We start from the raw sequence: 27,568 nt of genomic DNA, 5'->3' as shown, positions 1-27,568 counted from the left end.
AAAGAATTTTGGATTTGTAGGAACTTGCCTTCTTTAGCAATTTTCATATTTAAAAAAATTGCATAAAATAATATTAGTATATACAAGAATATTAAATTTATTTATTTTGCATAATCATCGAAATTTCAAGATAAAAGTGACCCTTGAGCTAACAATCTTCCCCTTTTTTATGATAACAAAACCAATAAATTTTGGTGCATAGATTACAAATTTGATAATATTATTGCAATCTAATATTGTTTGATAATTGAATTTGTAATTGATGCAAGTTAGTAATTAGATTTTCAAGCTGAAATTCACTGAAAAATCAACTAATATAAGAGATAATAAAATCTTAGAACAATTTAGTTAAGGTAACAGATCGTGACAGAGTAGTTTAGTTCATAGATTTTCATTATGCAACTAAAAATGCAAACTGACTTCGTTTAGTAACTAAACCATTAATCAATGCAAATTTGATATATAGGCTTCCAAGCCGAAATGTTGCGGAAACTTGTGTAAATGCGAATTATATGATTTTTAGAAGATGTAAAACAAAGAAATTAGTATTTTGAAGTGATTAGAATTGATTATTGTTGTAATTCAAGTTGGAGGAAGTTTTAGTTCTCTCTCTCCCTATATATATATATATATATAACCTTGAACTTAGTTGCATTTATGTGTAAATTTAGAATCAAGTCGCATTATAAAATAATTAGGATTGATTATTAGTATGATTTAAGATTAAGAGAAATTTTAGTTTAACACATATATAAAACCTTACATTAGTTACTTTAAAACATGAACTGTGAACCTAATAACAAGTAGTTCGCTAATTATCAGTTGAATTACAAGTTAGCTGTTATTTGAAAATATATGGACCCATGGTATAAGCATTGGTAGGTTGAGATTGGATGTGGTTAATGTCAACAATTAAATATGTTGTGAACTAATTGTCAGTGAAGTGAAAGTAGAATACTTGGATTTCTAATTATAATGAATAAGTAATATTAATAGCGGATGAGATTTTGAGTTAGTCTTTGGTTGCCCATGGATTGGGCTATGATTATGTTGATGTGTTTATAGCGTTAAACAGGTTGGATAATCCGATTTTTAGGAGAGGTGCTGCCGAATTTTCAGTAGCATAGTAAAGTAATATAAAAATAAGACTTTCAGTAATTTCGAGGAAACCATGATACTTAAGGATTAATTATAATAAATATAGTAACTTAGGAATTTTGAACCAAATCACTAAACTTGAAACTTCTTGACTAAATTTCTTCCCTAGCTATCTTACTGGATTTTCAAAAAAGTTTCCATCAAGCTCATAAAGATCGAAAAAGAAAGTAGGAATTCATGAAGCTATTATAGGTGAGTAGTGTCAATTAACTTGTATTGGCTATTGCATATGCATGCATGTATACATGGATAAATATAATACGCCCATACATAATACAGAATTGTCATCTAGGTACATGTGAACTATTCAAGGAAATTGTTATTTATGTTGCATTATTTGTTGCTATTGGTATTGTTTGATTAGTTGTGGTGTGCTACATATATGCTTTGTTTGTGTGTGGAATTGAAATGAAGTGGATCATTATTAGGTTTGTGAGTCGGTTTATGATACTGTCAGTCATGTATGGGGAGATAGGCACCTCGTATGCATCCGATGAAATAATAAATCACGAAAATCATGTATAATAAATTTAAAAATTATTTATGTATTACTTATTAAAATTTCTATTATGAAATATATTGTTGTGGACCAAGAAAACTTTGAAAATTGAATTATTATTATATATGATGATGCAAGCCAAGTGAGCCCAATATTTATGATATTATGTTGATGATATTGGCCTTAGACCATTTTTTCTGACTAGAATATTCATTTGGTATTTTGGCTTATGGCTTTGGTGGCTTTAAGTCTATCCAGTTTTTAGTATCGGTCTGACCTAAGGTAATGGGTCATGACACAATAATATTTTATCAAAGAGACATAATGAAAGCAATAAGGTGTTGATTGAGGTGGTTAAAAACCTCAATTTCTATGAGAATACAAGTTTGATTTCAGGAAGAGTACTTTACGGGGAGTGCTAAAAATCTTTATGCTCTATGGCACAATAGGATAAAACCTCCTAGTTATAAAAATAAATAAATTAATAATGAGAGACATAATGAAATCAGTAATCAGGTTGGTCTCATGGGCCTCGGCTTTGGGCTTTTGCTTATTAAAAACATTTTAATAGGCTTGATTCATATGTTTGTGGGCCCAAGAAAATGCCTCTGGTTTTCTTCGATCTGCCACGCCGCCCGTTTAAGTTAATGGAAAGCCAAGTCAGACAAATACTTAAAAATTAAAAATCATAAGCGTAATTATCTTATCAACCGTCCAATTCTTTTCAAAATCATTTATCACTTGGCATAACACACAGATCATAGTCCCATGGACCCACTGTCTTCGACACGTGGACGGTAAAGAAAGTAACACGTCCTAAGTCTTCAACACGTGTATGGTAAAGAAAGTAACACGTCCTTAGTCTTCAACACGTGATAGATGTTTAAGTGTTAATTAATTATTTTCGCCAACTTTGATTGGTACCGACAAATTCTAAATGGCGCTTGCTAATTGGGTTTTACTATTTTATTAGTGAGTGCGTAACCGACATTTTACCTTTTTAATAGGAGTCCTCTATAGGTTGTCAGTCTATGTCTGTTGGTTATATTCTAGATTGTTCTTTTTCTCCGTTGCAAATTTTTGGACCAACTAAATTAACCATATTGTAATAATTGCAAAATTTTCTTGTTTTTTCTTATTTAGCACTAAACTGATAGCATCTGCATTTCATTAGAAAATTAAAAAAGTATTAATTACTTTTTTATTCTAATCTTATTTCTTCATATTTCTAATAAAAAATATTAATTATCAAGATTTTTAGTTATTTTCTTAATCTTTGCCGAATATGTAAACTCATCCCTCAACTTTATTATTTTAATTTTATGACACTCTTAATTTTTATTTTGACACATCAAACACTTCAATTTATAAAATTATATTTATTAAATGCTTAATTTTCAAAATTATTTTATTAGATTCTTTTAATTGTAAAATTAGACCAATTAAAACTTATTAAAAAGTAAAATTTATGAAAATTATTGTTCTAAAACTCATGATAATTTCATATCAAATTGATATTTTACAGATAAAAGTTAAAATCCTAAAAATTATTAATATTAGTGGTAAAAGGTTTATAATATTACCAAAATTATAAGTTTAAGTGCACGATAGGTCATCCACATTGTTTATGGTGCCATAATGTTAAAATTGTAAAATTCAAAAGTAAATTTATATATTTAACCCTTCATCATTGTATAATAATTTATTCATTATTTGAAACGTAATCGGAGTATTTTTATTTTTTTTTTCTCATCATAAGTAAACGATCCGCAATAAAATTAAATAAATTTATAAGTGATAGCCTCCAAAAACTACAGAGGACATTTTAAAATAAAGACTGTGATCTTAGACCAGCTCTACTCTGTAAGATTTTTGTTCTTTTATTTTAAAAATCTCTCGGAGTTAACTATTACGTATTCTGTATACAAAGCTTTTTTATTTGGAAAACATAATGCCGTCAATTTAGAAGGTGACCCTAAGAAGGATTCTTGTCAAATATCCTTATTGGTCCTTGACACCGTCTGAGTGAGTCTTTTACATAAATTACGATTAAATCCTTGATAAATATTTATATTCTATCAATAAATAATGAAACTTCTCATTTATGAGTATATAAAAATAAATATTAGGTATGATCTGATTAGTTTTCAATTTTTCGTAAAAGATATAGGAAGTGAGAGGAATCGAAGTAAGAGGTCTCAAATTGTCACTAATTTAGTGAATATTATTCAAAGAGAAAGGTTGTTCCCTACTGTGTAGTTCACAAAATAAATCATTTATAGAGCTAAAATTATAAAATTTATGGATGAATTCACGTATTCAGCCTTTTTAGATTTGAAGCAAGACAATTAAAACATAGGGGAAAACCATTCAATATTGATAGGATGGAATCGAATCAGCATAAAAGCATTTTGACACCTGTAGCAATACTAGCAAAAGCCTTAAATAGTTAGATGATGCTAATTGAGTAAAAATCAAAATACATAATTAACTCTCAATATTTAAAAATAACTTATATCATCTATCGAAAACTTTGAAATGATCTTGTGGCTCTTCAATTTTGTTTTTTATAATAATATCACATCTTTTATCGTGAAAAATGTGCTTTAGAGGGCTGCAACTACATAGTAAAACTTAAGGGTTATAATAAGGTTAACAAGTGAAATTCAAAGACCCATGAAGTCATTTCCAAAGTTAATGAAGCCAGGCAATAATTTTGTGAAAGTTTAGAGATTAAATTATTTAAGCCAAATTGGTAAATTCACCTTTATATTTTATGAAAAAATCTTGTGATATCTCAAACTTTATGAAAGACATATTATACAATTAAAGTTGCGAATTTTAGTAATATTGTATCCCTCTTCATATTAACAATAATAGTTTTTTGGTGTTTTTGGTATTTATGAGCAAAATATTAACTTGATTGTGGTTAATATAATTTTTGGGGCAATAAATTTCACATTTTTCAATTATTTAATAAGTATTTAATTAGTCTAATTGTGCAAGTTCAAATGTTTAGTAGAATAATTTTGCAAGTTGAATTATTTAATAAATGTAATTTTATAAATTGAAATATTTAATAGACAAAAGTAAAAAATTGAGAGTGTAATAAAATTTTTTATGTGGCCAATTATTTGGCTGAATATATAAATTCACTCTTAAACTTTGCAACTTTAACCTTATAGCACCTTGAACTTTGCGAATGCCTACCATGCACTTGAACTTGTAAATTTTAGTAATATTACAGACATTTCGATACTAATATCATAATTTTTGGATTTTTGGCTTTTATCTGTAAAATAGCAACTTGATATGTGGTTAGCATAACTCTTGGGATATAATTTTCATAATTTTCAACTATTTAATGAGTGTTTAATTAATCTAATTTTGCAAGTTAAAGTATTTAATAAAATAATTTTGAAAAATAAAATGTTTAATAAGTTTATGAGTTGAAGTGTTTAATAGATCAAAATAAAAATTAAAGGTATCACAAAATTAAAGTAACAAAATGTAAGGGTGAATTTATGTATTCCGCCCCAATTATATATTTGGCTAGTAGCAGTAGGTATACATGTTTCGCTTCATACATACATTTACATTACATACGATGCCAAAAATCATGATCATAATCAATATGATCATCATGGTAGCTATGTTCACATGCTGCGCAAAGTAGGGAAGTGGACCCCGCAGCAGATGATGGGCGCATGTGGTGCGATACAAGAACCATAAGATCTAAATGAGATATATTCCTAACACAGCATTGTGCCACGTCTCCAAGATATTGTACCCCCGTATATATCTATACCTCTTTTCTGATTGGTCACACGTCACCCATTTCTTTTTTATTTTTCTTTTTTTCATTATTTAATTTTTTCACTCATAGAAGCAAAATATCTAACCATTCGAGCGCCAGCCACCAGATATTTTTGGAACCTGCCCGGGAGATGCTGCCCGGGAATTGCCTGCCACTGAATGGCATTGCGTGTCGTGTAGACATGGTGCGATTCTTTGGGCAGTTGCTGACCGTTGGTTTTATATGGAAGAATTCTTTCGCGTTAGATGCCGAGTTAGACGCGATGGATATGGTAACTGGATCCGATTCGGATATCGTATTATCTTTTGTAAAAACATTTTCTCATTTTTTAAAATTTTATTTATCTCATAAAATATTTTCACCGAAGAGTTGTTTGTTTGTTTATTTATTTATGTTCCTTTTGAAAAAAAATTTAATAGTTTCTTATAATTTAAATTCAAGGAGATCATTTATTCTATAATTTACAGAGAATAATAATAAATTTAACCGACGAAAGTTCGTTTAAATGAAAATGAATAGATCTTTGAAGCAAGAGTTTGAGTATCATTTCTAACTTATGACAATGGCAAAATTATATATATGCATATTGTTGATGTATGACTTATTTTTTATCAAATTAATCAAGCTATGGTAAAAAAAATATGTACAATGCTGTAATTAAAATTTATGTAGAGTAGCCATTAAATTGAGTAAAAATTACAAAAAAGGGAAAAAAATGAGGAATTAATATTGAGATATTTTAAATCTAGGAACCTCTGTCTTATCATTCAGAATATACCTCATTTTAATTATTCAATGAAGTTCTTCATTTTAATGATGTTTTTCATAATTATTTTTAAAATTTTAAAATAAATCATCTACTAATTAAGTCAATCAATTCATGTGAGGGAAAAAAAAATAAAGAAAACAAAAGTCAATTCATACACAAAAGTATGCCACTTGAGCAATCATCAAACCTTGGATTTTGCATACGAAAATGATAAGTAGATACTACCAAATGGCAAATGCGTGTATTTTCCACTCGGAATCAATCAATTTCTTAATTTCTCTTTGTAAGTGCTCAATCACTTTTAAAGAGTCAACCCATCATATTAGGAAAACTAGTTTCAAACTTCAAAGTCAACTTGAATACTACTGCTACTTTTTTATTACTTCCCGTTTTATTTTAACATAACATTTTATCTTTTCATAAAAATTTATGTAAATTGAGTATTCAATTTAAATATAATATCTAAATTGCCCTCTTAAAATTAAAAATTTTCTATTTAATTTTTCTACAAAATAAACCTAATAAATATTAATAAAATTGAAAAAAATAACTAATATATTCTTAAAATCTTAAATGAGCACTTAAAATAAAATAAAATGTCTATATATTTGCTGTTAAAATGAAGTAAAGAGAGAAGTATTATTATCTTATTATTATTTTATTGTTTCCACTTTAACTCCATAAAGTCAAACAAAACCAACACTCACTGCTTCTTGTTCTTTTACATTTTAGCCAAAGCTTGATTGTATTAGTGCTCTTCTTTCCTTGATTTGGTAATATTCAATTCGCTAGTAGCGTGAGAGAAACACTAATCTATACCAAAGTGGCCATATATGCTTTTTTAATTCATTGAATGCAGCTCAATAATGGAAATAATATCATCAGCTATATAATAGGAGGTAGTACTCTCCTTAATTCACGAAATTAGTGAAAACAACAATGATCGATAAGATTCAAATTAAAAACCTCGAACTCTTTGTATGTGTGAGAAAATCAACTAGATCACCACTGAGTGATTATATTTAACAAATCTAATAATGACAATTGAGAAAATATGGGGAATTTTAACAATTATCCAAAATGCATTGAATAAAGAAAATAAAAAGAAATTTAAACAAACGTGGAATTATAACATCTTCAAGAAATGATGCTGGTCAAATTTAATGGAACACAAATATGGAAAATTCATGAAATAATTAATAATATTTTCACCAATATTATTATTAACTTTTAAATAGTTTTTATTATAAAATCATTAATCTTTGGCATAATAATAATAAAAAAAAAGAAAATACTTTTCTTTTTAGACAATAATTAACGAAGAAAAAGTAATGTGGTGCGTCGTTGGTGCACTAGACTGTTAGTGAGGCAGTGGTGACTAAGAAAAGCAGTGGTGACTGTTGCATCAAATGTTATTAAAATAAACTATTCATCTTTTTCGAATATAATAAAGATATATTTTTTTTATTGAAAAGTAATTGTTTTGCATCAGTATATTTAAAGCATAATTGGTGACGTGTTAAGATTTAAGACCTTCAACCAATATTTGATTAAGACCACTTCCTAGCTTTGTCTCTTAAAAACGCATGCAACATTGGATCAATTAGTGCTGGGTGGAAATTGGTAAATCGATTGAATCAAACTGATAAGTTGGATTTGACTTGATTTTTAAAATATTTGGTTCTATTTCGATTTAATAGAATAGGAGCCAAAAGTTTTTCCTGCTCCATTTGATTTTTTTTTTTTTTTTTATATATCAAAGATGTTCTTAGTTTATCTTGTTTGCTGATTAATAAAATATGGAGTTTTGATCATTGGGTTAAGATAATCTAAGGATAAGTTTCACTTTTATAATATTTTATTTAAAATTCTAAGTCAAATTTGAGATTGAGATGATAATATATCTAAATTTATAAATTGGGATGCTCGAAATATAAAGATCAAAATAAAATAATTTTGTAACAAATTGCAAAGTTCATAGCATTACGTAGGTTTAACCTTCAATAATTTAATTTGAAACTTTAATAAGTTCTCTTCAAATAAAAGATGGAAAGATTTACATTTATTCAAAAATGAAAAAAAAGTCAAAATAATTAAAAAATATTAATGTTTTAATGTAGTAATTTTTTAATATATAAATAGTTTGCTCTAATTTTTTTTAACGGGAATAGGAGTTTTGTTCTCATATTTTTTGAAAATCAAATTTTTTTCAACAGAAAAAGGAATAATAGACAAACTTTCAAAATAAAAAAGAATTGCAGATTTATTTTCGGGATTTATAAAAGTACATGAATGAACAAAAATATAATTTTTTGATTTTTTTATTAAATTGAAATTTAAAAATCGAATTTGAACTAAATCAGTTGAATCCATTTTACTGATTATTATCAACCCAACCCAGAATCAACCTATTACTCATTAATGCTTTTATCATTTCCTTTTTCTTTTTAAATTATTAATTTTAATGTATTTTCTCTGACAACATATTTGAATTTAAATTTAAATCACTAAAGTAGACATACTCCTCCGTCTCTAGCCCTACAAAACCCTTTCCAAAATATCGAAGGCAGTCCCACTCCAAAACCTAATATTTTAACACCTAAAACGCCCTTTAACAATAATGCCAAGCAGAAAATCAATATTTTATTCGTGTTGTTGGGGACATTTATGGAAAAACGATAGTTGCCTTGTTGTCCTTTTGTAGTTCGCCATAACGCGTGCTTTTAAATTTACCCCTCAAAATTTTCGAGACTTATCATGTCATTTAAATAATAATTTTTTAGTAAATATTTTTGCTTAGGGTTGACAATTGAAATTTTTTAATGATAATTTTTATAGGCCCATTATAAGCTCTTGCAGGTGCTTTTTTATTATGAAAATTACAATTTAGACATATATGACTAGTCTCAAAAAAATTTTAGTGCTATAATAATAAAATCTTTTTAAAGTTCAAAAATAATTCTATGCATTAGACTTTTAAAATGGTCACCTTGAATCTTGTTATTTTAATTTTTAACGAACTTAAATTTTATTTTACCCATTAAAAATTTTAAATTTTAAAATTACACTTGCTAAACATTTTAATTTATAAAATTAAATCAATTAAATACTTATTAGATAAAAAGTGAAAATTATTATTCTAAAAGTTGTGCTAATTATACATCAATTCAGTACTTTTACATATACAAACTAAAAACTGTTATTGTTAGTGTAAATTTTACAGTGTTATTGAAATTCTTAATTACACTACATAATATGTTTTCTTCAAATTTGAGGTGTTATAAAATTAAAGTAAAAAAAGTTAGAGATTTTATATATTTAGTCTTTAAAATTTGACTTGTATTGGAAATCAAATCTAGGGGTTAAAAATATTTTTCAAAAGTTATGGGGAGGTGAAAAAAATAAATTTTATCAAGGCAAAAATTATAAAAAATAGTTGGCTAAATGCATAAATTTGCCCCTAAAATTTATATGATTTGCTTTGTGGCACATTTAAGTTTGCAGCAACATATCATGACATTAGACTTTCACGTTTCAATAATAACTATGTCCTCCAATAATTATGTAAGAGTTTAATTATGAACCTGTACTTTTACATTTTATTTTGGCGAGACCTATACTTATTGTTGAAATATTAAAGTGTATGGTAATGAAACCCACAAACTTAAAGATGACACAAGGCAAATCGAGTAAGACATAGTTATTACTGAAATGTGAAGGTATATGATTGTAGTCCCTCCAAACTAAAAGATGAAGCAAGGGCCAAATATATCAATTCATCCTATAAATTCATCCTTCAACTTTAAAATCTTAATTTTGTGGCACCCTAAACTTTGTGAAACCTACTGCGCACATGAACTTGCAAGTTTTGGTAATATTGCACACTTTTTCATACTAATAGCAAGAGTTTTTAGGATTTTTGACTTTTATATGTAAAATATTGATTTGATATGTGGTTAACACAACTTTTGAAATAATAATTTTCACATTTTTTAACAATTAAATAAGTGTTTAATTGATCTAATTTTATAAGTTGAGGTGTTTAATAGGTCAATTAAAGTATTTAATAGGTGCAATTTTATAAGTTGAAGTATTCAATAGGTCAAAGTGAAAGTTGAGGGTGCTATAAAGCTTTCGTGAAGAGTTCAGGGGTCAATTTATATATTGTGCTAACAAAAAAATTTTGGAGCAAGGCTGCAAGGGAGCTGAATACATAAATTCACCATTGAATTTTGTTACTTTAACTTTGTGACACTCTCAATGTTTATATTTATCTATCAAACACTTCGACTTATAAAATTATACCTATTAAATATTTTAATTTTATAAATTTATTTTATTGAATACTTCGACTTGCAAAATTAAATCAATATAACACTCATTAAAAAGTTGACATTTATGAAAATTATTATTTTAAAAGTCATGCTAACTATATATCGAGTCGATATTTTACAGATAAAAGCTAAAACCTTTAAAAGGTATTAATATTAGTATTAAAAAATTTATTTTTACAAGTTCAAGTGCATAATAAATTATTTGTAAAATTTAGAGTATTACAAAATAAAAGTTGCAAATTTCTATCGATGAATTCTTGTCCTGAGGCGCTGCAAAGGGCTCCTTCCGCCTGCCACTGCATGTCATGCCATGTACAAGCATGCATGTATACATACATGGCATGAGGGAGAGATGACGTGGGCCTCTAAGGTGAGAGGAAAATATCATTGCCACGTCTGCTGGTAATCTATGAGCGAGAGACCTACTAAAGATCTCCCCTCTCTCTCTCTCTCTCTCTCTCTTTCTCTCTGCCAAAAGCTTACAACCTCTTCACAATTTCTAAGCTAAGAACAAAAAGAAAGTGGAAAAAAAAAAACGACAATTTTCCAAGAAATTAGAAAAAAAAAAAGAAAAGAAAATCTCATTTTTACAGCCCCCTCTGTCTGTACATGAAAAAACCATAGAGGCAAATATCTACAACCAACCAGCAAAATCAAAAGCCTGTTCAGATACCTGTAAGAACCAGGAACTATTTTATTTTCTAGATTTTATTTTTATTTTCAGTAATTATTAGTTTCATCTCTGTTCTCTGCGTAGCTATATGCGTAGATTTGAACATATGTGTTTATGTCTATAATTTGAAACAAGAATAATAGGCTTTTCTTGTTTCTTGGATTTAAGTTCAATTTGATTGCTGTTTTTTCTTTTTATTTATTTTTCTTTTTATTTTATTTTATCTGTAATTTTTTATTTTCAAGATTTACCCCTCATTTATTAGTTGAAAATGATTTACCTGAAAGTCACTCATAGATATGTTCTCTGTTTTTTTGTTTGTGTCATGTTTATTTGATTCCTTGTGGGTTTTCACTTTCCAATTTATTTTTATTTTGTTTTCATTTTATATTAAATTTTGAGTCTTTATTGTGTATCTGTTTTGATTTACTCTAGTTTTCTTTCATATCTGATTGTAAGCTCTAATTTCTTTTTTCAACTCTGTTTTTGCAGAGCTGTTGATTCCAATTGTAATTTGCATTGCAAAAATCAGGTTTGGACGTTTACCACTGTAAAGGAGCATAAGCTTCAAAATTTTGAGGATAAAATAGTGCGAAAAATGGTTTTTCATTGAGAGAGGTGAATGATTTGTTCTTGGATTATTTCAGCTACAGATTGAAGCTCAATTCTTAGTTTTTTGAACTGAGAATTCTGGGGCCTCAGGAAGTTATTCTGTCGGTATGCTGAACTACGACATATTGATTCTTGATTGGTAACTGTTGGAGGGGAAGTTTGTGGTTCTCTTGTTGGTTTTGTTGTTTATTGGCTTAAGAAAAAGGGTTTTTTTTTTTTTTTTTTTGGAAGAAATAAGATATTTTTATGGCAAGCTCTTCCGAGAGATGGATTGATGGTCTTCAGTTCTCGTCATTGTTCTGGCCAGCTCCTCAAGATGTCCAGCAACGAAAGGTTAGATAAATAAATTGTATTATTTTCATTAGTCTGATATCAACTGCATGTTTTTCTTCCTCTTTTTATTCTCTAAAATTATTACCATGTTTCATTTTGTCAGAAGTTTTTTAGTGATAACTTATCAATTTGGTTTTAGTGGATTGTGGGAAAATTCAGATGAGTTTTCATGTGCCGCTGGAAAAATCTACCATGTACCATCTAGGATTTAATTGCATGTGATTCTTGAGCTACCATTTTCATAATAAATATTTGTCATTCCACTTATTACTGATCTTTTTAGTACAGTTTCAACTAATTGTATTTTCTTTTTCTTTAGAGTTTCCTACCAATATGTCATACCATAACATTCCCATCATACACTTTTGTTTTGGCATCATTGCTCTTGGTGTGGGACATCTTGTAGGTTAGCATATTTGGACGTTAAGCTTTTTGTCTTGTCTGCATCAGTAATATAGTATAAACACCAACTTTTGCTGTAGGTCAGGTGACCTAATATGAAACTGTTTCTTGATAAATGTTGTGCTATAGATGTAGTTATTCCCATCATCTTTTCTCGATTTTTTTTTTCTTGAGATTTTGATGTTTTGGTATTCTGAGAAATTGGATTTCATTTGCAAATTTGGAAGACTTATTGAAGAAAATTTTAGAGGATCTAGGAAGGGGAAGGAAGAAAAAAGTTTGTGATATTGTGCTATTCTGATCATAGCAATATGCTTATTTGGTTGAAAAGGAAATATTAGAATTTTGCAGGATCAACTTTTGCTTGTGCAGTTGCAATAAATATAATCCCTTCAGCTCCAAATTATAATCTGCCAGAGCAATTGTGACTTAGGAGTGGGTTGCATTTTGAGGATAATGAGGGATGGTAATGGAAGTTAGAGCACAAGGGTCATGAGGCCAGCATGTCAGTGCTTAATAGTTCTGTTTTTACTACTAGAGCATGAGATGTTATTACTGACAAGTTGGTTCATGCTGGATGTTCTGCCAAAGCAGTTGTTTTAGTCTGACTGTAATTTTTCAAGTGCTCAAATCATAGCATCCCTTTAAGGAGCCTCCCTTTTGATTAGCATGGTGCATTTGGAAGGAACAACGTAACAGGGTATTTTGGATTGAAAGCATTGCTGCGTTTATATCAAGATGGAGTGGTTACATTAATTTTATCTTTTTCATTCAATTTTCTCTTTGATCTTTAGGAGCCTAATCTCTGAGTTATTTTAAGGTCTAGTTAACTATATATTTCATATATGCAGACTACGACCTTCTGCTTACCAGTCTGCAATTTGTTTTTTCTTTGCATTTCAAATAAAAGAAAATAAACCAGGTTATGGAAATTATCTCTGATCCATGTGTAATCTAGGGACATGGGGTATTCTCACAATTTCAGAGACAATTCCAATTTCAGAGACAATTGTAATCCATCCTTAATGAAGATGATGTTAGGTTGTTCATACATGAGGATTGCTGGCATCTTAATTGTTTCTAATGATAAGTAAAGCCATGACATCTTCTTTTCTTGTTCAAATTCTCATATATAGTCATTAAATACTAGATCATAATTTAAAGAAAGCAGATGTTACATTTTAGTGGAATATCGGTTCAATTAAACTTCATTTCAACCATTTTTATCAAAAAAGGATTGGATTTAGAGCAGTTGTATGTAGATTATACGAAAAATTTAAGTGTTGTATAGATGCTGGTAATTGAATCTGGCTTTGATCTTGAGATGAATCTGTTTCATTAGCATCTCTTCTTTCAGAATTCTAATGGCTTAAGTGACTGATTCTCCATTTTAGATTAATTGACCTTGAAATGTGCTTGACTTGGAAATCTTATCCATTTCTAATATTTTATAAGAATTCTATGTACTGAAGTGGAGTTCTGACATACATTTTGTGTTTTCCTTCTTCCCCTCCTCTGCAGGCACAAATTACTGCCTATGTTGAGTACTTTGGGCAGTTCACATCAGAACAATTTCCTGACGATATTGCTGAGGTATGCTTTATCTCTTTGATTCTGTTTCTTATTTATATTTTATGAAAATTGACAACATGCTAAACTTCTTTGAAAATTTAACAGTTAGTAGTGTCTGGAACATATATTGTTTACTGATGTGCATATTGTTTTGACAGCTGATTCGTAATCGTTATCCATCAAAGGAAAAACGCCTGTTTGATGATGTCCTGGGTATTGGTTCTGTATACTTGTTAATGTATAAACAATTTATTACATCTGTCAATACAAAATATTCTCTTGGCTTTATGATAACTATTTCACATTTTGATGTCAATTTCAGCTACTTTTGTCCTCCATCATCCGGAACATGGGCATGCTGTTGTTCTTCCAATTATTTCATGTCTAATTGATGGTACGCTGGTGTATGATAGGAGTAGTCCTCCATTTGCTTCTTTCATTTCATTGGTCTGCCCAAGTAGTGAGGTACATGATCTGAACCTTCAAAAACTCTTCCTTCTTTCTTCCTCTCATCTCTTGTTCAATAAGAAAACTTCCTTTTTTAGTGAACTGTAGTTTCTAATTCACCTTCTAATTTTCACTAGTTTTATCTTCTCATTAGGTCTGACTTTTTTTTGAACTACATTAAACATGTTATTTGTTCATTATGGCATTGAATTGCTTGAGAAATCAAAAAGAGACTTTGAAGTACTAACGTATATTTGCTATTTTCCAGAATGAATATTCTGAACAATGGGCTCTGGCATGTGGAGAGATTTTGCGAATTTTGACTCATTACAATCGTCCAGTATATAAGGTGGAACAACAGAATAGTGAAATGGAAAGAAAAAATGATGGAAACTATGCTACAAGTAGTGGCTCGGTTGATGGGGAAGCCTGTCACGCACCTTCAGTACAACAGGAGAGGAAACCTTTAAGGCCTTTGTCCCCCTGGATTACGGATATATTACTTGCTGCACCTCTGGGTATTAGAAGTGATTACTTCCGTTGGTGAGTGCATTATTTCATTATGTGTAGGAAGGAATATAAATTAAATTGCAGACAGTAATTCATGCATGCAGGGCCAGCCACATGGTACTAAATCTAATTCTAAGCAAAAAATTGAACCAAAAGAAAAGTTTTTTTTTTTATAGAAGACCGTGATGCATTTTGTTTCGTGAAGAATTTTTAAGTTGACCCTTGATAGAAGGTTTAGTTTGGAATCCTTAAAAATCTAGATTGGTAGAGTTAGAGAGGCCTTTGAGGATGATGACATGAAGAAGACTGCTAAGCATATGGTTTGTGGTTTCTCTATGGCATTTCAGTAAGAGTGCTGGAACACTTCAAAGGGTGGCATAAATTATGATCGAGGTTGTCAAAATAGTTTTTTTAATTAGAATCAGTAGTCAGTCCACAAAACCAAATCATAAAATCAAAACTAATTACATATGTGACATATATGATTTGTCCTATGGATGAATTGTAAAATCACAAGAATTTTTAAACCACCAAATATTTTAATTAAGAATTTCTTAAAAAAATATTATCTTATTAATTTATTGAAATTGTTAATTTAATCTATTAATCCTAACTAGTTTAGGTTACTGCTTATTTGTTTTTGTTGTTGTGGTATTAATCCAAGTCAAAATTGTAAAAAATTAATACATGATAAAATATTAATTTATTGAATATTAATAATAAGAATTACAATAGAAAGGTACTATACTTGGATTGACTTTGGACTGCTCTCAAGCAAATTGGTAATAAGGGTACAAATACTTCAATTTTGCAAAAGACAAAAACCAAAATGATAAGTGGGTCCTATTGAATCATTATTATACAACTCACCACATCTCTCTAATCTATCTAATTCATAAACTCTCTTCCTCCCGTAGGCACTATTCTTCTTCCTTAATTATAAAACCCGAAAAAAAAAAAAGAAACTTTTGTAACTTTTGAACTCCCCCTTTCATGAACTCTCACTAAGACTCTCCTTTCTCCTCTTTTTTAAAAGCTAAGGTTTATCACACCAAATCCAAAGATCAAACTCAAAAGCTTGTATATCTTCTCTTTTGAATCTCTATATTCGTTTCTTCCCTCCCAATTTTGATCTTGTCTCATTAGCTACTCAATGCATTAATTCTTTCATTGGAGACTCGTTGTTTTAGAGCCTAAAATACAGCTACTCTTAACTTTCCTTTTTAATCTTTCCTGTGTCCTCTTATTGCACATTGCTTCTACTTTCTAGTTCTTTGTCCATGATAACATTCCTCAGGGACTTCCACTTTTTAAGAAATATCAGTTATAAGTAGAGAACATAATTGTTTTTGATATTCTATTATGTTATTGAGGTAGATAAAAGGATTTGAGTTTTGGATTTTTGAAAATTTTGTACTAATCCTTTTATTTCCCACTCTAGTGGCCATTCTTTTCCTTTGGCTTAAAAAGTTTGGAAGATGAAGAGCCACTCTATTTAAGTTCTCCATAAAGTGAATGCTAATGGCATGTTGTAGAAAATGAGGCCTATTCAGTTTACCTATTGATTGTTGTGTGTTGAGAGTGATAGAATTGGAAAGAAATTTTTTCTATCGCAAATTTCTTCTTTACAACAGTAAATCTCTATATACATATGTTAATCCTAGAATAGGAAACTATCACTGATAAAGAAAGTAAGAATTATGCACTAATATAGGAAAACACTAATATGAAATTCAACAATTACTCTAATAGCCTTTTTAGGTGAGCAATTTCCTTTTCATCATCTCCAGTTACAACTATATCATCAACATAGACAATTAGTAGGATGCAATTACAATGTCTGATAAACAAAGTGTGATCAACATTACGTTGGGAGCATCCAAAAGAAATCACAACCTTACTGAATCCATCAAACCAAGCTCTAGGTGATTGTTCAACCCATACATGCCTTCTTGAATCTACAAAACCCTTCTTTTAGTCTTCTCATTGTCAAAACCTAGACGAATTTCCATACACACTTCTTCGTCGAAGTCTCCATGTAAAAAAGCATTTTTGACAGACCCCAATCCAAGTTGGCTGCATATGGAAACAAAATTCTTATAGTATTCATATTTGCAACTGGAGCAAAAATCTCTTGATGGTTCACTCTATATACCAATCTAGCTTTGTATCTTTCAATTGATCCATCTACCTTTTGTTTTACAGTGGACACCCATTTGCATCATGCTTGTTTCTTTTCTAATGAAGGAGTAACAAGTTACCAAGTTTCATTTTTTTTTTTTTAAAGCTTTCATCTTCTCCACCATTGCATCTTTCCATTTTGAATCTTGATATACTTGCCAATTCTGTGAAAGAGTGACAAAAGAAACAACAATGGAAAGGCTTCATAGGAAGGAGAAAATGAATCATAAGAAACAAATTGAGATAGAGGGTGTTTGGTTCAAGTTCTAACTCCTTTTCTTAGAGCAATAAGAATATCAATATCATTAGCTATAGAATCAGAGTTATATTAGAATTCAAACTAGGAGTTATAGAGGACTCACGATGTGATTTTTTAGGAACTGATTGTAGAGGTGACATTTGATCTGTATATCATGTTCAATGGCATTAATCTTCTCCCTTCGATTGTATCTTTTTAGATCTGGTCTATCCAATCTACTTTGTCTAGGTTCTCGCTCATTACTTGGTTCATGCTCAGTATTACTGGTTGTGGTTGGATTCAAAAACTTTTTAGGAACAACAGAAGCAAGCTCTTCATCTCTATTCTCCCCCGGAAGACGAGCTTGTGGAACAACATAAGTCAAGACTTATTAATATAAATGGAAGCATTATAAGGAAAATCTTTTTCGGTGAAAAATTAACTAGTTGTAAGTTAGTATCTAATGAAATTAGTTTCATTCTTTTTTCATTTGTTAATTGGTTTACTTATGTAGAAGTATTCAACAATCATGGTGGGCCAGAAATTCTCTCTCTCTTTTTTTTTTTTTCTTTTTCCTTTTCCCTTGTGACTTTCTTAAGTAATAGAATTTGCATTCACTTGCTTTGGTACCTTCATTGTATAAAATTCCGTACGAAGAGTTGATTCTTGTAGCAAGTTAGCAACTTGCGGTAACCATACAAATTTTCGTTATTCTTTTGCCAATTTCTTGTGATGAATATGCTCTTAATCATAAACCTCAACATACTTTCAGGTGCAGTGGTGTCATGGGTAAATATGCGGCTGGAGAGCTCAAGCCACCAACAACTGGTTTGTTTAATCTTCCTTTTGAAATATGGAATTTGATTCGTTGTCCTGTTAATATCCAGTTTGACTGCTTATATATATATATATATATATATATATACACACACACACACACGCATAGAGAGAGAGAGAGAGAGAGAGAGAGAGAGAGATACATGTGTCTAGGGGTGGGTGTATGTATATATATACATATATTTGATTTTGGATCATGCTTGGGTCGCCCCCTGTATGGTCAAGTTTCCAACAACTGTTACTGAAAAAAGTTGGGCTTTCATGGGAAATATTTAACAAAACTATTATATTATTTTGCTTATGCTTTTTGTGCAAGTTGCAAGTGTTGTACAAGCAGCGGGGCTAATGTAATAGCTTAGTCTATATATATATATATATATAGATAATTTTCTTAAATGTCAATCAACATCAATAAAAGGTGTCTAAACTTGACAAGGCAATGATGGTTAATTTATCCATTCATTCAAAGTTGAAATTTACAGAGAGTGACTGATGTGAAATTTGCATGCTCCAATTTTCAGGATGTATTCAAAGATTGTAGAAGACATCATTAGTTTCAAAAACAAGATGATTTTGTGCCTGCATTTATCAGATGTCACCTGGGATATGTACCTAATGGTCATTTCATCTTTAAGCTAGCACCTTGCATAATTCATGTGAAAAAAACTGATGAAAATAATGTATCAGATGAGGGCAATGAATTTAGCCATATACACACACTCGTGCACACACACACACACACACACACACACACACACACAAACACATGCACGCATATGCATGCACGCATGCACTCACACACACAATTCATCAATAAGAGTTGTCTAAACATCACATAATATTCTTAGGAATAGATGCTTTCTAAACAATGTCTAAAGATTGATTCTGATGATGAATTTTCCATTTATTTGAAGTTTGAATCAGTGAGAAATGAGTTTTATGAAAAATGCAGGAGGATCTGTTTTTCCAATTATCAGATGTACTTAAGATGGTATAACACATCATTTGTTTGACATGTAAGTTGATCTTTGACAGCATAGGTTAGAGAGCACTTGGGACATATCCTTAGTGAATATTTCACCTCTAAAATATTCTTTCATATGGGACTCTTGTTATTCTTGAGGTTATTGACATAACATCAATGTCATCCAGCCTTGTAGAGCAGACATGTTTGACCATAAATTAAGAGTATATCTCCTAGTAGCTTGAGAGCTTGTAGGTGAGGTCTTAAAAGTAGGTTTGCATGCATTCCAGGACCTAGGAATTAGTTTATTTCTAATTAAGTGATATTTTCTTTCCATCTGATATTTTCTGCAATGCGACCCTTGTTACAATTGTTAAACAGTTTCTGTTTTGAAAATTGATTTTTCTATGAGGGACCTATCTTTTATTATTATTATTCTCTTTTTGAGCATTGGGGGAGGAGGATTCGAACCTGGATCTATTTCCAGGTTGTCAAGCACTTACCACTAGAATATGCCTTGGGGTGCACCTATCTTTTATTTTTTTTGATATTCAGATCTTGTCTAGTTCTGCTTATATTTTAGCCTTTAATCTTTTCAGGGTTCCTTTAGGTTGTACTCTTACCGTCTTTTTCTTTGTTAAGGATTCTTGTTGAAGTGACTCAGAGAACATAGACAATTAGGAGTGATTTTCTTTAACTGTGAAATCACAAAGGTGCATAATGCATTATAAAAATCTGGTTTTCTTCAGAATAACTTTCCTTCAAATCATTAAATTGAGGTGTAGGGGTAGTGTTGAGTGAATTAAGTATGCACTATTAGGCTCTTTCATTAAGTCTTACACAGTTTGCACTTTTTTATGTCTCACTTAAATGAACAGTGATGGAATTATCTAATATAGTTATGCAATTACAAATAGGCTTTTTCTTAATCAACACTTAAAAAATACAGCTAAAATTTCCCAGAAAATTTGGCAAGAGCGAAATCAAGTTAAGTGATTTGCTGAGACAAATTGTTCAGTTGATCATTCTAAAATTTAGTGATAGTTCAGGGATCATTAATTAAGCCTAAGCATGTGCGTATCCACAAATGCTTTAATGGTTTTAAGTTTCTGTTGCTCGTGATAGGAATTATGTGTGGCATTGAAGTTAATATCCTTATCTTATAAAGGGATCATACTTGATCATACTTTTCTAATGTCGTTTTTGATGAATTTCAAATGCTGTTTGTCAATTTTAGTAGTTTACAACTTGAGAGAAATGTATCACTCTCAACTAACGTATTTTATTAATTTTCTTCTTTAGCTTCATCTCGTGGATCTGGGAAACATCCTCAGCTCATGCCATCAACCCCAAGATGGGCTGTAGCCAACGGTGCTGGGGTTATATTAAGTGTGTGTGATGATGAAGTGGCTCGTTATGAGACTGCTACATTAACTGCAGCTGCTGTCCCTGCACTTTTACTTCCCCCTCCAACAACAGCTTTGGATGAACATCTAGTTGCTGGGCTACCGGCTCTTGAGCCATATGCACGTTTATTTCATCGGTGAATATTTTAATTTGTAACTGTATAATATGGGCCTTTCTTAAATACATTTGTTGTCTAGGTACAGTTGGGTTAAGGTGATTTATGGCTTTTATCATTTTTGCAAGAAAAATATTATTGGGAGAGAAAGATATGAGTGCACAACTGTTGAGGACAAGAAATCCTCTTACAACTCAAGAACTGGCTAGTGACAGGAAACATAAAACAGAAGCTAAAAATTAATAGCACAGACATCCTACATTAATTTTAATGAAAATATATCCTTATTCAGTAAAGTAGCAGCTTGTAAGGACAATAGAGATGAAAGTGGAAATATGCATACAAGTGACTGAAGAGTTCATGAAGACAGTGGTAGAGAATTCCTGTGTCTAAAAGTGTCAGAGTTGCTTGTTGCTTGGTTGAATGATTCTACATATTAAAGTATGCTCAATTTATTCTTTTAATGTGACCAGGTATTATGCAATTGCAACTCCAAGTGCCACCCAGCGACTTCTTCTTGGACTTTTGGAAGCACCGCCTTCATGGGCTCCAGATGCACTTGATGCTGCTGTACAGCTTGTGGAACTCCTCCGAGCTGCTGAAGATTATGCATCTGGCATAAGGGTAAGTTAGACAGTTTGATTGGTCACATTTTAATGTAGATTGACAAGAGTTAAAATCGTAATTTTGTTTCAAGTTGATAAGGTTGTTCATAATTTTTTCTCTTGGCGTATGTGCCTCTTCGTTATAGAATTCCACCATGGTGACTGACTCTGCCTCATTGATATCCTTAGCCTAACAAGTACTTGTTTAGTCCAGAACTGGAGATTTGTCATGAGGGGGCTAGTGTTTCACATGTTAACACATTGAACTTGCTAGTTATTAGTTTTGCCTGTTGAAAAAATGACAGTCCTGAGATAATTACAGGGGGAGTTCCTGAACTCTTAACAAGTTCACAGTGAAATCTTCCAACTCTTAGTTTTCTCAATCAAGTAGCTGAACTTCTAAAAGCATCAATTTACTCCTAATTGTATGTAAAGCAAACACGTGAAATTGTGATTCAAGGACTGCGCTAAGCTATTTCATTCAATTAGAATCTGGTTGATGCCTTTACCATTGAATGGAAAAGTAAAAGTTGGAGGGTTTGGTTGAAAAATCATCCTGATATTTTGTTTTTCTGATGTTCTTCTCTGGTTTCTTTGAGAGAGACATTTATACTCCACTTTGTATTTCCGTGGATGATATTTCCTTTGATCTACAAACAACTTTTGATCTTGCAATTGAAAGATTTCACTGATTGATGGAACTTTAGGCCTACATGCGATCATATGGGTAGCATGGGTGTAATCACTTGTTTTCAAAACCATCAATGGGAAAATTAGTAGTATATTGTACTTCATATATTTTTTCCTTCTCCCTGCCACCCTGTGGCTTGAAAATGGATAATTGGAGCTGTTTTAACATAAAAGAAAGGAATTCTTTACCACAGATAGTATGTTCTAACATTGATTGCTTTTTCTGGATTAAATGTGTGGATTCATAGTCTTTTTGTAATTGATCAATTTATCTTCCTTTTTATTCCATATTGTGGTGACTGCTTCTATTTTTTTGGTGTTGTAGCTTCCCAGGAATTGGATGCACTTGCATTTCTTGCGTGCAATTGGGATTGCAATGTCAATGAGAGCAGGAATAGCTGCTGATGCCGCTGCAGCTTTACTTTTTCGCATTCTCTCACAGCCTGCGTTGCTTTTTCCACCACTAAGGCAAGTTGAGGGTGTTGAAGTTCAACATGAGCTTTTGGGCGGTTATATTTCAAACTACAGAAAGCAGGTAATGTAGAGTAGAAACAGTGGTAAAGTCATAACTATGACTGATTAGTTTTCAGTTTATGAAAGATTTTCATGTTCTGTTCTATTTTCAATTTGAAAAATTGTAACCATTAAACCTAACCTGGAAAAAGTGGCAATTTCCCAGTTTTTCTCCTTCAAAAAGAGAACTCTGGAGTCAACCGTATCTAATACTTGCGCATTTTAGCATGAAGTGGTTGCTTCCAGGCCCTGAACCTGAAACCATTTTTTCAGCACCAAGACTTTTAGCTTTGCACTAGTTATTGGACCTAACTACCAAAAATTTATGACCAGATAGAAGTGCCTGCAGCTGAAGCGACTATTGAAGCAACTGCCCAGGGGATTGCATCTATGCTTTGTGCCCATGGCCCAGAGGTTGAATGGAGAATTTGCACCATTTGGGAAGCTGCTTATGGCCTGATTCCTTTAGGTTCCTCAGCAGTCGATCTTCCTGAAATCATAGTGGCCACTCCATTACAGACTCCTATATTATCATGGAACCTGTATATACCTCTCCTTAAAGTCTTGGAATACCTTCCTCGTGGAAGTCCATCTGAAGCATGTCTCATGAAAATATTTGTTGCTACTGTTGAAGCTATTCTTCAGAGAACATTTCCACCCGTGTCTTCCCGGGAACAAACCAGAAAATCAAGATATCTTTCTAGCATGGGATCTGCCTCCAAAAACCTTGCAGTGGCAGAACTTCGTACAATGGTCCATTCTCTCTTTCTGGAATCATGTGCCTCCATAGAGCTTGCTTCACGCCTACTATTTGTTGTGTTAACTGTGTGTGTGAGTCATGAGGCTCAATCTAATGGAAGCAAGAGACCAAGAGGTGAGGAAATTTATCCACCGGATGATAGCAATGAGGACTCGCACCAACTAACATCTGAAATGCTGAAGTCTAGAAAGATAAAAAAACAAGGTCCTGTCGCAGCATTTGATTCTTATGTTTTGGCTGCTGTATGTGCTCTTTCCTGTGAGCTTCAGTTGTTCCCTTTCATTTCAAGGGGCAGTAATCATTCAAGTTCTAAAGATTGTCAGACGGTGGCCAAGCCTGTAAAATTAAATGGATCTAGTAGTGAGTTCCAAAGTAGTATTGACTCTGCAATTCATCATACTCATAGAATCTTAGCAATTTTGGAGGCACTTTTTTCTTTGAAACCATCTTCTGTTGGTACCTCTTGGAGTTACAGTTCAAATGAGATAGTAGCTGCAGCTATGGTTGCTGCTCATGTTTCTGAACTATTCAGACGGTCAAAGGCTTGCATGCATGCACTTTCTGTTTTGATGCGGTGCAAGTGGGACAAAGAAATTTATACCAGGGCGTCATCACTATATAACCTCATTGATATTCATAGCAAAGCTGTTGCATCAATAGTTACCAAGGCTGAGCCGTTAGAGGCACACTTGCATTTTCCAGTTTGGAAAGATTCCCTCGTGCGTTTAGATGGCAAAAAGCGAAACAAAAGTGCAAGCACAGACTGCTTCAATTCAGGGGAGTCATCTACCTCACAGTGTGAAGAATCAGCTTGTACAGAACCTAGAATTAAAAGTGAGAGACTGTCACAATCAGAAGAAGGTTCAGGAAGTACCTTGGGTAAGCGTATTGCCGGGTTCCCATTAGATGCTTCAGATTTGGCCAATTTCTTAACAATGGACAGGCACATCGGATTCAATTGTAGTGCACAAGTTCTTTTAAGATCAGTGCTTGCAGAGAAACAAGAGTTGTGTTTCTCTGTCGTTTCACTGCTGTGGCACAAGTTGATTGTCACACCCGAAACTCAACCTACCGCTGAAAGCACGTCTGCCCAACAAGGATGGAGACAGGTGATTTCCATTTGTTACATATAATGGAGTGTGATTATTATTTCTGGTTTATTAAAAAAAACACTAAAATTAATTAATCCCTTACAATTAAAGTACTAGTATTTTGAAAACTATAGTGATTCAAATCAGAACTAGTTAAGAATTTAATGTGAATCAGGAAAAATTCTTTCTCAATTTCTCTCAACTTCGTTTAAACTTGATAAATTGGATTAGATTCTTAAATAACCTTTAACAAGCTTTAATGTGATATATTGCTTGCATGAATAGATTAGCATTCTGCAGTAAACCTGAGGGAGATGTATCTAGATAATTTTTGTTTTAATTTACGTGTTAAATGTTTTTACCTAGACAAATAGAACTCCCAAAATCTGTTCTACTCAATTTAATAGCTCACTTGAACAATTCATTTGCAAAGTTTCATGGAGAATTAGTGAGAAAAGTTGGAGTTGAAAGTGCTTGATTGTTCAGGGTCACAATCGCAAGATTTTAGTGTTTAAGATCTTAATAATTGACCCTTTGCTAAAATTGAACAATTCATGCAAGAGCTTGGTTCAAATTGATAATTCATGCAAAAGTTTGGTTCAAACTGATAAAATATTTAGCTAAAATTGATACTTACATCAAAGATTGAGGTATAAATTTTTCAATTAGCTAGAAGTTTTGGCTAAAATTGATGTTTTGTGAAAAGATTGGATTTTTTTTTTTGTCATTAGGTTACACTTTCATCATTTCAGTTTCTATTTGTTTGTATCAAAGGAAGTTTTAGCTTGTACTGTATTAAAAGGAAATGAATGTAAATGTCTTGATTGGTATGATTGCATGCACAAGACCTAGCCGGCTAGCCCAGCTGTAGGGAAGCTGATGCAATAGTTTGAATTTCATTTGGAATTTTATTTCTATTTTCCATGTGAAATGTTTTGTTTGACCATATTATTTGGATGTGTTCAGGTTGTTGATGCACTATGCAATGTTGTATCGTCATCACCTACAAAAGCAGCTACAGCAGTTGTTCTTCAGGTCCAAAATTTGTTCAACTTGTAAATTTTATCCAAAACATAAAATCTGTTAGGGTTTTCCTTATCATGCTTGGAAACCATCTGGCGTTGTGTAAGGTAACACTACCTCCAAAACAGGACAATAGAAATTCAGTAACATCAATCCTAATCATTGCATGGTTAAAAATATACCGACCAAGAAAACATGTTAGTACCAGAATGGCTTGAATAATGTTTAAAATGTTTAACTGCCCTATTTTGGAGGTGTGCCCCACTGGGTTTCCAAGTCAGCAATCTTGTTTTGTTGTTCATTTTTTAGTCACTTATTTTATTTAGTAACTTTCGTTGCCTTGTGTGCTTGTTAGGCGGATAGGGAATTACAACCTTGGATTGCCAAAGATGACGATCAGGGTCAGAAAATGTGGAGAATCAACCAGCGAATAGTCAGATTAATCGTGGAATTAATGAGAAATCATGATACACCAGAATCATTGGTAATATTAGCAAGTGCGTCAGACCTACTTCTACGTGCAACAGATGGGATGCTTGTTGATGGAGAAGCTTGCACTTTACCACAGCTAGAGGTTCTCTGACCTATTCTTCACAATATTCTTAGATGCATATTGACTTCAGGCTTATTATATTAAGAAATGTAGTCAATATTCAGTATGGTCTATCTATCAGTTGATGCTCCAATCTTCAATTTGTGGCAGTTACTTGAGGCGACAGCTAGAGCAGTTCAGCCTGTTTTGGAATGGGGAGAATCTGGATTTGCAGTTGCAGATGGCCTTTCAAACCTGTTGAAGGTAAAGAGAGAAGGGGGGGGGGGGGGTTTTGGGAGGGGGTGGAAAAGAAAACCCAATAGCATATCCAGTTTCATCTAGTCCAAAGGTTGCATGCACATGTAATGTAACTGCTACTAACTGTTAAAAATATAATACCCTTTCTTGGGCTCTTAGTTACAAACTTCAGTTAAAAGATTAAATGGTTCTGCGACATGGTATCAGAGGAATAATGCCGCATGAGTAATCAAATTTCAACAAAGTTATGTGGACTTTGGTTGAAGGGGGTGTTGAAATTTGGAAATGTAAAACCATACTTGGGCCCTCACGAGCTTGAACTTTAGGTGTAATGATTTTTTGTCACAAAACCAAGGAAACTAATGCTCTAAGGAATTATATATATATATATATATATATGTGCTAAATGGCATGGAGACCTCAAGCTTGCTAATTTGACATTTTTTTGACTAATTCATGCAGTGTCGGCTAAAGTTTGCTAATTTGACATTTTTTTGACTAATTCATGCAGTGTCGGCTACCAGCTACTATCCGATGCCTTTCTCATCCAAGCGCACATGTCCGTGCTCTTAGCGCATCAGTTCTCCGCAGTATTTTGCATACTGGTTCAATAAGACCTACTGTTAACCAAGTGGACATAAACGGTTTTCGCGGTCCCTCTTGCCAGTACATTAACATAGATGTCATTGATTGGCAAGCTGATATAGAGAAATGCTTAACTTGGGAAGCTCATAGCCGACTTGCAACAGGACTGGACATTCAGTTTCTTGATGCTGCTGCCAAAGAATTAGACTGTACTATTTCCATTTGACATCAACTAGCATTTGGTAGCAGTTTCAGGTTTATCAGTGTATTTCCTCTGCTTTTCCTCCTTTTCTTCAGTGAGACATACAGGTAGAAATAGGCCTTGTTAATTGGACAGTAGCAATGTTGGCCACAGAAGTAACTTTCACTTTGTTCTTCTAGGAAGGATAATAGTGTATAGTGAAACAGTAGACAAGGCCATGATAAAAATTCCATCATATGCTTAATTTTATCCAGCTGAGATGTGCATGTAACAATGTTGTAGATTTTCATGTGTAATTTGGATTTGGAATACAGATTGGTACATAGCAGACAACATCAGCCTAATGTTACTCTCTCTTTTTTTTTTTTTTTTTTTTTTTTTTTTTTTTTTTAAAATATATAGATATTGGTATATACAGATTGGTATGTAGCAGACAACATC

The 27,568-nt window shown here is 31.8% G+C and overlaps 1 protein-coding gene across 3 annotated transcripts; it reads left to right on the top strand.

Annotated features, from left to right (window-relative positions):
• Positions 1 to 11,006: 11,006 nt before the first annotated feature.
• GI (gigantea protein (GI)) lies at positions 11,007 to 27,460 on the top strand. Of its 3 annotated transcripts, none has more exons than XM_020679849.3 (17): positions 11,007 to 11,252; positions 11,743 to 11,782; positions 11,898 to 11,967; positions 12,094 to 12,195; positions 14,119 to 14,190; positions 14,328 to 14,382; positions 14,492 to 14,634; positions 14,885 to 15,159; positions 18,318 to 18,373; positions 20,649 to 20,889; positions 21,342 to 21,492; positions 22,489 to 22,698; positions 23,010 to 24,545; positions 25,494 to 25,562; positions 25,906 to 26,124; positions 26,254 to 26,346; positions 26,852 to 27,460. In XM_020679849.3, exons 4-17 carry the CDS (start codon positions 12,109 to 12,111, stop codon positions 27,149 to 27,151), a joined length of 3,507 nt encoding a protein of 1,168 aa, XP_020535508.1. In that variant the 5' UTR covers positions 11,007 to 11,252; positions 11,743 to 11,782; positions 11,898 to 11,967; positions 12,094 to 12,108; the 3' UTR covers positions 27,152 to 27,460. The 3 variants fall into 3 exon arrangements, with proteins under 3 accessions (XP_020535508.1, XP_020535510.1, XP_089581870.1); XM_020679851.3 differs by having other exon boundaries at positions 11,898 to 12,001; XM_089725744.1 differs by having other exon boundaries at positions 11,898 to 12,195.
• Positions 27,461 to 27,568: the final 108 nt, after the last annotated feature.

This window comes from Jatropha curcas, chromosome 9, assembly GCF_041381405.1.
Source record: "Jatropha curcas cultivar XTBG-Jc1 chromosome 9, XTBG_Jcur_1.0, whole genome shotgun sequence".
Lineage (NCBI taxonomy): Eukaryota > Viridiplantae > Streptophyta > Magnoliopsida > Malpighiales > Euphorbiaceae > Jatropha > Jatropha curcas.
The sequence above is the reverse complement of the archived record's forward strand: the minus strand, read 5'-3'. Positions and strand labels throughout refer to the sequence as shown.

What these genes read in the sequence shown, in the direction of transcription:
- GI (XM_020679849.3), top strand. Translation starts at nt 12,109, where the DNA reads ATGGCAAGCTCTTCCGAGAGATGGATTGATGGTCTTCAGTTCTCGTCA. An exon ending in CCCAACAAGGATGGAGACAG is followed by an intron (nt 24,546 to 25,493) that starts GTGATTTCCATT and finishes GGATGTGTTCAG; the next exon opens with GTTGTTGATGCACTATGCAA. An exon ending in CTACAGCAGTTGTTCTTCAG is followed by an intron (nt 25,563 to 25,905) that starts GTCCAAAATTTG and finishes TGTGCTTGTTAG; the next exon opens with GCGGATAGGGAATTACAACC.